This window comes from Setaria italica, chromosome II, assembly GCF_000263155.2.
Source record: "Setaria italica strain Yugu1 chromosome II, Setaria_italica_v2.0, whole genome shotgun sequence".
Taxonomy (NCBI): Eukaryota; Viridiplantae; Streptophyta; class Magnoliopsida; order Poales; family Poaceae; genus Setaria; species Setaria italica.
Window position 1 is genome coordinate 39,673,937 of NC_028451.1, and position 10,566 is coordinate 39,684,502.

General features: G+C 45.9%; 2 protein-coding genes across 3 annotated transcripts; both read left to right on the forward strand.

Moving 5' to 3' along the window:
* The first annotated feature begins 1,516 nt into the window (after positions 1-1,516).
* On the forward strand, positions 1,517-5,139 carry LOC101759129 (bifunctional purine biosynthesis protein PurH). 2 transcript variants are annotated; one of them, XM_022824636.1, is made up of 12 exons: positions 1,517-1,699; positions 1,783-1,873; positions 2,108-2,207; positions 2,395-2,491; positions 2,572-2,674; positions 2,805-2,935; positions 3,112-3,289; positions 3,366-3,523; positions 3,743-3,952; positions 4,035-4,382; positions 4,488-4,614; positions 4,707-5,139. In XM_022824636.1, exons 1-12 carry the CDS (start codon positions 1,589-1,591, stop codon positions 4,856-4,858), a joined length of 1,806 nt encoding a protein of 601 aa, XP_022680371.1. In that variant the 5' UTR covers positions 1,517-1,588; the 3' UTR covers positions 4,859-5,139. The 2 variants fall into 2 exon arrangements, with proteins under 2 accessions (XP_022680371.1, XP_004957603.1); XM_004957546.3 differs by having other exon boundaries at positions 2,126-2,207; positions 4,707-5,095.
* Positions 5,140-5,445: 306 nt separating this feature from the next.
* Positions 5,446-6,627, forward strand: LOC101759537. Its single transcript, XM_004957547.2, has 3 exons — positions 5,446-5,661; positions 5,899-6,015; positions 6,123-6,627. Exons 2-3 carry the CDS (start codon positions 5,919-5,921, stop codon positions 6,347-6,349), a joined length of 324 nt encoding a protein of 107 aa, XP_004957604.1. The 5' UTR covers positions 5,446-5,661; positions 5,899-5,918; the 3' UTR covers positions 6,350-6,627.
* The last annotated feature ends 3,939 nt before the right edge of the window (positions 6,628-10,566 follow it).

Genomic DNA, 10,566 nt, shown 5'->3' on the forward strand with positions numbered 1-10,566 from the left:
ACGATGGAGGTTGGGGTTGGAGTTCCGACGGCGGAGCTGTTTTGACAAAGGGGAATCTCTAGGGCTAGTCGGCAGCGGTGCTGTTTTGACGAAGGGGTCGGTCCGAGCCGATTCATCTAAATACGGAGGGGCAAGGCTCGGTTTTAATGAAGCGTTATTTTAATTTCGGTTGGATTCCACGGTATTGGCTCCAAATACCAATTCTTAATTTCAGGGATATCCAAAAAGCGATATTCGTAGATCCAATTCCAATCCTCAATTGCGAGGTGCAATACTAAGCTTCGAAACGGGAGGCATTTACAGAGCAGCGCATTCATAGCCGTGCCGGCCATATACACAGCAGTATGCTTCAAAGGAACGCACCAAGGAACCAATAAGTACATCATCGAGATACTAGACATGCATCAATGAGTAAGAGGTAGGATTGGAGGCGATGGGAAGAGACCCATGGAAAGTTGATGTTCCCCCGGCTGCAAGAGATGAAAAAGCTGCTGATAAGAAACATTTCCCTCTGAGACTGGGAGGTGGAGTTTGCAATACGTTAAGTTCAATAAGCAAATTAATATAGTTTTATACTTTTGGCTTTTCGAATTATTTGATAGGGAGTGTTTGTTTTTGTGTTCATGCAAGTGCAGGTACACGGAAGTCTTACTCTTCCTTTAAGTATGCCGAGTCAATTTTCATATAGGTTATTAGTTTCCTGACTCGTCCGTACTCGACAACTCTCTCCATTCTTTTTTTACTTTTATTTAGAATTGAGGGGTAATTTCAATGGACGAAGCTCAGTTTAATGTGCGTATCTTGGTTTGTTGTAGTGGGTGAAGCAGGGAGGGTAGTATATGATAAGGCATGCCATTGTTGTTGGGTGTCTTGCAGTGTGCTGCTGCAGTGCTGCATATTATGCTCCATAGAACAGTGATACTAGTACAACACCTCCACAAAAATGCTGCCCACTGGAATGGTCAGGTTGGCCTCCGGTGGGATTAGGAGGTATTGGGAAATATTAGTGCAAACAGACGAAGGGGCTCACCGCATCGTGGAGCTTGAAATGAGCGTGCTCCTCTATTCGGTGGGCACGTTCAAGGTCGGAGACCTCGCGCTGGAGGTACCCAAGCAGCCGCCCGCGCGTTCGGACGCCCAGCGACGGCGGCGAGGCAAGCGCTGAGTCGTGCCGCACCGCTAGGACCTCCCTCTCCCTTATTGCTTCGCCATAGCGAGCTGAAGCGCCAACCGCATCCATCGGTCGGGCGGTGCACGCTGCAAGTCTGCGACAAGAACCTGGCGCGTGTGCCACGGCGGCAGCAGCAGCATATTCGGGTCAGGGGGTTCGTTCCATCGTGTCCGTGCTCAGTGCCGACCCTGTATAATTTTGAGACAAAATTTGAATTTGATTCACCGAACGTTTGGTTTTTAATTTTGCGGGCACTTTTTTTTACATCTTTGGTAAGATTTAAATACCGTTGGATTTAGAGATCAACTTGTTCAGACCCCTTTAAAGGCAGCCGTTCTTTTCCTCTACGGGCTGCACCCTCCTGCCTTTCCCCGTTTTCCCTCGGTGCGCCGCCGCCCAGCAGACAGCGCCGCAGCCATGCCGCTCCACCTGCTCTCGTCTCCCGCCGCCGCCGCCAAGCTCGCCGCGGGCTTGCGCGCGGCCCCTCTCCGCCGCTGCCACAGCTTCGCCCCGGCTCCCCACCACCCGGTATTGCCCCCCGGCCACCTCTGTTGCCCACTTCCTTCCTTCCCTCTTGCTCTCTAGTAAACATGTTGCTTAATTTCTTGCAGGACCGCGTGTCCCTGGCGACTTCCCTGTCAGCCGCCGCCGCGGCGCGGTCTGCCGGGCCGGCCGTGGTAGCGGCGCAGACCAAGCTGGGCGGTAAGGGTCCTTTTTCGTTCTATTTGCTTTATTTGTGTTGTTTTCTTTTTCTTTTTGTCTTGGAGTTGTCGGAGTAAAAGATTGGCTTTTGTATACTGGTATATGGGTGGAGAAAGTCTCATCCTATTTGAATGATTTACGTGTACTTGCTCATCTAACACCATGCTAGATTTGTGGCTTCTCACTGCTTTTTCCCGAACTCACAGCTTCAGATTACTTCCGGTTTACTAACAGACGGTGAAATCCTATCAGTGTCAGGGAAGAAACAAGTGTTGATATCGTTGTCGGATAAAACAGACTTGGCTTACCTTGGCAATGGTCTTCAGGGCTTGGGGTGAGCGGTATTCTGTCTTGGTCACTTGTTTACTGAATTTGCCAGTAAGGGTGTTGGTAGAATATGGGACCTATCTTCATAATTCGTTCTTGCAGATGATGTATCTTTTAAAAAAAAGGAGGATACAAGCACAATTGAAAATTATTTCACAGCAATGAAGCATCTTATTGACTTTTTTTTAATGTAGGTACTCCATCATCTCCACTGGTGGAACAGCATCCAGCTTGGAAGCAGCAGGAGTCAATGTGACAAAAGTTGAAGAAATCACACATTTTCCTGAAATGGTACAAAGTCCTAATGAATGTTGTTAGTGGTGATGAGTGTAATTCTTTGTTCACATTCACATACTGTCTGGTTATTTCAGCTTGATGGAAGAGTGAAAACATTGCACCCAAGTATACATGGTGGTATTCTTGCCCGGAGAGACCAGGAACATCATTTGAAGGCACTTAAGGATCATGGCATTGGTGAGTTTTTATAAGTCCATCATTTTAACATTGCTTATGGCTTTTAGTTGTGGTCTCAATCTTTGTAATAACTTTGTTGGCACTGAACAGTATATGAACTAAAATTTGTTCTTATTTTTTTTGGTAACAGGGACATTTGATGTGGTTGTGGTGAATTTGTATCCTTTCTATGACAAAGTCACCTCTGGCACCATTTCTTTTGAGGATGGCATTGAAAATATTGATATTGGTGGGCCTACAATGATCAGAGCTGCAGCCAAGGTAACTAACTATTATTTGGTCTTTTTGCACTATTTTCCAAGCAAATCTTACCACAGGATTAAAATTTACAGATACATCTGCGATGTAAATTGCAGTGCTGATATTGGGGTGCTAAATGGTTGGCATACTTCAACTGTGGAAAATTCTGTTAAATTTGTTGCTCTGTGTTTTTACAGAACCATAAGGATGTCCTTATTGTAGTGGATCATAACGATTATCCTGCTTTACTGGAGTACCTTAAAGGAAATCAAGAGGACCAGCAGTTCCGCAAGATGTTGGCATGGAAAGCCTTTCAGCATGTTGCCTCTTATGATTCTGCTGTGTCAGAATGGTTGTGGAAGCAATCCAACAAAGGTATTCTTCAGTAACAGACTGAATAACTGTATTGCTTATATGGCTATTTCACTGCATGCATGTTATGTTTTGGTAGGAGAGTTGTTCCCCCCAAGCTTTACTGTGCCACTGGAGCTGAAGTCTACACTTAGGTATGGTGAAAATCCTCACCAGAATGCTGCATTCTATACTGACAAGAGCCTTTCTCTAGTCGGTGCTGGTGGCATTGCAACTGCTATTCAACACCATGGAAAGGTGAGATTTTGTATGGCTCTTCAAGCAGTGAAGTAATTGATATAAATTTGAGAAATTTAGGGTTAGGCTGATACAGAACTTAATTTGCTTAACTTGCTAGACATACTGCCTAATTCTAACTTTGTCCAGTTACATACTATTTAAGTATCCTGTTATACAGTACCGACTGTATTCTACCTACGTATCTTGAAGTGCTTTAAACAAAATATTCCTTTACAGGAAATGTCTTACAACAACTACTTGGATGCTGATGCTGCATGGAACTGCGTATCTGAGTTTGATAGTCCTACTTGTGTTGTGGTGAAGCACACAAATCCATGTGGCGTTGCTTCAAGACAGGACATTCTTGAAGCTTACAGGTTAGCTGTAAAGGGAGATCCTGTCAGTGCTTTTGGTGGGATAGTTGCATTCAACACTACAATTGACGAGGTATTCAGTAGGCCACATCTTCGTAACTCACTAGTTACTTCCATCATTGACTGCTTGTATTTATATCCTACTATATGTTCAGGATCTCGCGAAGGAAATTCGTGAGTTCAGGAGTCCTACAGATGGTCAGACACGGATGTTCTATGAGATAGTGGTTGCGCCTGGCTATACAGAGAAGGGTCTTGAGATTCTCCAAGGCAAGTCAAAGACGCTGAGGATACTCGAGGCGAAGAGAAGTGGAAAGGGGATGCTTTCACTCAGGCAGGTCAATGGTGGGTGGTTGGCCCAAGAGTCTGATGATCTAACTCCTGAAGATATCACCTTTACCACAGGATCTGAGAGGGCTCCACAGGAGAATGAGCTTGCTGATGCCAAGTTTGCCTGGCTTTGTGCAAAGCATGTCAAGAGCAATGCCATTGTGATAGCCAAGGTTTGTGATTTCCTATCTGCAGCCGAAGTAAATTCACAAGTTGATATGTGCTACTTGTTTAATCACTGAAGCCACTCAATGGTGCACCCGATGCTATGTTTGTAGAACAACTGCATGCTGGGAATGGGCAGTGGGCAGCCAAACAGGCGAGAGAGCCTTAGAATCGCCTTCAGGAAGGCAGGCGAAGAGGCCAAGGGAGCTGCATTGGCAAGCGACGCCTTCTTCCCCTTCGGTGAGAAAAAGCACCATCTTTTTCCGTTCCATATCGTCAAACTGTTTAGTTCTCGTTGTTTTAGCAAGTGACTTGGCCATGAATTTCTGCAGCCTGGAACGACGCCGTTGAGGAGGCGTGCCAGAACGGCATCGGAATCATCGCTCAGCCGGGAGGCAGTATCAGGGATGAGGACGCCGTCGCGTGCTGCAACAAGTACGGGGTGTCGCTCGTCTTCACCGGCGTTAGGCACTTCAAGCACTAGCGCTGTGCGTGTCCATGGCTTCTCGTCTTAGCCTAGGGAAGAAATGAATAAGAGTGCAAGCTTCGAAGTTGGAGGCTGCAGGTTGGGTATAGCCTTTTTGGTCGCGGTACTACGAATTTTGAGTTCAGGCTGTAACGATATTTCTGATGAGAAGGCTTTTGTTCGGTGAGCTGCGGAACGTTACTCCTGGCCATGGAGCTGAATAAGCTGATGTATCGTTAGTGCCAATTGTCCCAACCTAAACTCTTGCAAGTTGCAATATATGAGCTAATTACCGAATATTTGTGTGTGTGTGTGTGGAAATTTGTCTTGAAATTGAGTTTCTTGCAAACAAAACCATGACATTCCTGAAGAACTAATATTTCGTGCCTCCCGTTTCTATCGTTATCCTTCCAGAACGGCTCGTCGACTCCGGGCACGGCGGCCGATTCCGTTCTTAACATTCTTCGGTCCCTCCTGCTCTTCGGCTGGGTAGTAAAACTGCAAGTCAAACAGATCGGACGGCCCAGGTTGCAACGGACGGGCCGCACTTCTCCTACTTTCGGCCCATACGAAATCGGCCTTCTTAGCCTGTTGTCCAGTCTCCTTCCCCGCCTCGGCACCTCGTCGTAGCAGGCAGCTTTCGATCCAATTGACGGCTCCACCGCTCCACTCCTCCCGTCTCCCGACGTCGAATCCCCTCCGGACACCGAGCATACTCTGCTCCTTTGCAAGAAGAAGCGCCTCCGGAAGGAATTCTTCCAGTATTGGAGCCATCGCCGTCCTTCTCTCTGCTGGATCGGCATCGAGCGGAGATCCAATTGGTAATTGAACTGACCTCGTCTTTTTTTGGTAGCAAATCTCCTGTTTCGCGGGATCCCTTCTTTGCTGCGAGTGATCTAATTCAAATCATTCTTGGTGATACGTACACTCCATTCCAGCCATAAACTATACTGCGGATTTTCTTGCTCTATGTGTGTACGCGTGCGCTAAGATCTGTTTTATTTCCTAAGTTGTTTCGGGGTTCCAGCTCAATTGAGATATCTGTATGTTGATTTCAGCACTCACATCAGGACAAGCAATGTCAGGAGTGGTTACAAAGTTTGCTGTTACATCCATGTTGATGTGGATGGCCCCGGTTGCGATCATGTATGGGTTCTACTACCAAGTGTTTCCAGGTTAGCCTTCTGTTCCTGTTCTCATTCGTGCACTCCATCTCTTATATATTTAAACGAAGCACTGCATAAATTTGTATTTGGTAATGATGTTTTCTCTCCTTGTTCAGGTGTGAGCCAGATGTCATCCTCTGCTCAGACACTTGCCAGTGGGTTCCTTGCCGTTATATCAGTTAATCTGGTGATCGGATATTACATTTGCATGGCAATGAAGGAGACTCCACACCAGGAACCACAGCCGGATCACACCTTTCTGGCGAACGCCAAAGCAAGTATCAACCAGCCAGTATCTTCTCAAATGAGTGATGATTCCAAGGGGAAGGGGAAGGTTGAGTAAGCTATGGCTCGTGTTGACTTGGGTATTGTGTATGTTAAGCACATCTTTTTTTCAGGAGGGATAGCTGTGCTGTGCCATCACACAACGCCTCTGTTTTTGACCCATCTATAGCAACCAGTAGAGACAGAGTGAATTGTCATCGTACAATGCCTGTCTCTTAGCATGTAATCTCGTGAAGATTGGATTTGGATAGATAGAATAGAGTTCCAGGGCAAAACGTGCCCCTGTTTGTTTTGCATTGCACTAGCCACCATTTCATTTACATCTAGTTTCAAGTACAGGAAGCACATCTGCCCTAGACACCCAACAGCAGAAATGTTCATCAGACTGCAGGCAAAAGAATAGAGTACACCACCTGCTTGTTCTTGCCCAGAACATGATCATATTCAGAACTAAAAACTGGAAAATAGATTCAATGGAATTCGAAGGTGAGTTAAACTGTGACCTCGTTTGGGACGAATTTATTAGAATCAACCATTGAATGGGCGGGTCCTATTCCAATGCAAATGGAAAAATCGGGGAAACATTGTCCAAAGAGTGGACTTGTATGTGGAAAAAATGTCTTGTTTCACAGGATACTATACCAGTTGTACATGTTTCATGTTTTTCTTTTCAATCTGTTCCATTAGGATTCTCATTAGAACAGGGTAGCTAAGGTCATGGCAATTGAACTTGTTTCGGATGGGTATATATGGAAACAACCCTATACCATTTTAATGCACATTTCAGATGAAGCTTAGTTTGATGGGCGTGTCTTGGGTTGTTGTGGCCTGTGGGTGAAGCAGGGAGAGCGAACAGCAATGACATATTGCATGACTAGAAGTCCATATATAGGAGGAGACAGTGGCATCAAAGGGCAGTGGTACTGCTAACTACATCTCCTCCACAAAACGCTGCGCACTGGAATTGTCAGGTCGAGCTTCGGTGGGATTTGGAGGCATTGGGAAATATAGCTGCAAAGATACATCATGCGGAGTGTTACTGCTCCTCATGATGTATCTACGAGTTCTCTTTGGTTGTCAATTTCGGAGCGGTATCTGTTCACAGGGGTAACAAATCACGTTGAATACTGTTTGCTTCATGCCTGGCGCAATCAGATATCGTGTAAATGGTTACCAACCCAGTAGAAAGCTGATACCGCTCATACCTGGGCGTTGTCTGATTCCAAAACGTCCCCCAATCCTTTTTCTTCCCTGATGCGATCTCTTCTTCCCCGCTCCGGCGATGAGGAATCGGAGCGAAGTGGAGGAGAAGGGAGCCTTTGCGACCCTGCGCCCACCTGATCTTTCTATTTCCCGAAACCCTAAGGCAGCAATTGGCCGCCGAGCCTCCGGCCGTGATTTGTCCAGGGCCTCTCGCAAGCACCATCAGGCGACCTACGGATTCTTGCTTTTGATATTGGTTCGGCTGGCACACGGGGTCGTCTGCCTCGACGGCGGCGCCTCGCCGTCGGTATCCATCTTGAGAGCAGCAGCGCAACCTGCAGGCCGCCATTCCTCTCCTCGGACACAGCAGCTCTACCACGCTGGCCATTGCTGCCAATTGCTCATTCGTCATTCCCCAGCGATCCCAACGATGCCCGAGAGAGGTGATGTGCTTCCGTTGCCAAAGCTGTTCCCCTTTTCATAACAGACGGCAACCAAACAATGCCAGTGATTTCATTACATTGTTTCAGGTCACGGTGTCAATCGATAGCGTTTGCGTTTGCGTCTCCGTATCCGAACGAAACAGCACCTTAGGGGAGCGTTGTACAACCGTGGATCTAACCGAAGCCGAGCGCCAGTCGACCCGTTTTGCCTAATTTGGCAGCATGGCGCGAACTGCAGGAACAAGCTGCTGACGGAAGCACGATCTTCGCCTTCCTCTTGGCAGGGGACGGTCCCTCGTTGCAGCTTGCGCTGCTCCTTTCCTCCTCGGAGGATGCCGACGGAGGGCACAGCTCGTCCGCCTTGAGCGGCGGCGGCTCATCGGATGGGGCAGGGCCATGGCTGGGCATTGATGGGTGGCCAATTGTCGAGTCAAAACAGCCCTCAACTTCTCCCTACTTTGTTAGCCATAGGGGCCCTTAATGAACCGAGTGCACAGCTTGATCCACAATATCAGTGTGCAAATAGAAACAAGTGCTGTTAGCCTGACGAAATTGCAGCGGCAAATAAGCCTAATTAAAGCATTGCCGTGAGTGGTGGTTGTTTCATTTGTCCTATTTTCACTTCAATTTCGGGTCTCGTTCCATTAGGAATCTCATGACGATAGAGCAGCTTCACATTAAAGAAACAAAAACTTACTTCAAACGATATTGTAAATAGCTATGGCGTTTATTTTTCCTGTATGTACTATAGTCTAGACCAAGTTTCATGGACAGTTTAGATGCAGTTTGGTTTGTTGGTCATATCTTGGGTTGTTGTATAGTGGTGCTGTCGTATAAACATTGCGAGTTGTGACATTTATGTTCAATGTTGTACAATGTGACTCCAGCGAATATATATCTGCAGCCCACAGATTTCTTGTGTTGCTTAGTTCCATGCACGAGCATATCAGCAAATGTGCATATATAGAGAGGCATCGACGCTTGTACTGTTACAAATCACACAGCACCCAAACATACGCATACATGAAGGGGTGGGTGCAGAGACTAGACATAGAAGCAAAGTGGCAAGCCCCGGCACGAGTTTGGATGGGACTAGGAGGTTTCATGAAATTTTGGTGGACGCGATGAGATTGATTGCAATCCACCCCAGAAGACGATCGGCGCCATCCAAACAGGTGGATGCTGTTGCCACAGCGGGGCGCCACACCTGAGCACAGCATCCCGACTAACATCTGTCTGCCGCGGTGGGGCGTGCTTCCCAAGACTCCATAAGAGGTTCAAGGGCATCGTCGATCTCTCGAATTTGGAGCATGCCAGTGACTCTGCTCTGAGCAGCTCTACTTTTCCGAACGCGAGAAGGTTAGGAGGTGTTTGATATGTTTGGCTAAACTTTAGCACCTGCCACATTGGATGTTTGATACTAATCAGAAGTATTAAATATAGTCTAATTACAAAACTAATTGCACAGATAGAGTCTAATTCGTGAGACGAATCTATTAAGTCTAATTAGTTCATGATGTGACAATGTGGTGCTACAGTAACTATTTGCTAATGATGGATTAATTAGCCTTAATAGATTCGTCTCGCGAATTAGACTATATCCGTACAATTAATTTTGTAATTAGCTCATGTTTAGTCCTCCTAATTAGTACCCGAACATTCGATGTGACAGCTAAGTCCGGCACAGTGGACCGGTGCAGTGGTTGCGTGTCTGGTAATCCATTGTATAATCTGTATGCGTGTCTAGCTTTTTATTCACATGTGCAATACCAATCCAAAGAAAATCCATGAAAATAGTGAGGGATTCATGACTCAATTGAACCATTTTCGATGGGAACTTCAAACTTTTTTCGTGTTCCTTAAGGACGTCGTGAAAGCAAAGCAACCTAATTTTGAAAGAATTTCAAACTAAGGGTTAATTTTTAGTTCGGGTCACATCAGATTTTTTATACCAAGACTAAACGTGAACTAATTATAAAACTAATTGCATAATACGAGATAAATCTATTAAGCCTAATTAATCCATGATTAACACATATTTACTGTACCATCACATGGTCAAATCATGGACTAATTAGGCTTAGTAGATTCGTTTCACGAATTAGCCTTCATTTATGCAATTGATTTTGTAATTAAGCTATATTTAATACTCCTAATTAGTATCTAAACATCCGATGTGAGAGGGACTAAACTTTAATCCATATCTCCAAACGGGACCTAACACGCACTGATTTTAGATTATGACTTATTATTGTCTATGGAATAAACAGAGTGCGTGCATGTTCTCTGTCCTCCCATCTCTACCAGAGACCTTCAATTCACACGGGCTCATTAGAGATTAGACCTGGCGATATTTGCTATCTCGCGGACGCCAGATGATGATAACGCACAGAGCACTGTGAGTAAATGATGATGGAGTTTCCTTAACATGGACATTAAATTGGTTGGCTAACTGAGGTAAGTAGGACTACAACGAGGCATTTTATTGCTCGCAGTCTCAGCTTTATTATTGCAGTTCTTAAGATGGAGTTTGTTGGGTTGCTGCAGTACATGACACAACTGCTGCTCGCGTAAACGCATCATTCAGCTATATAGGACAGCTATTTCATTCCCCGCTTGTTTTCCGATC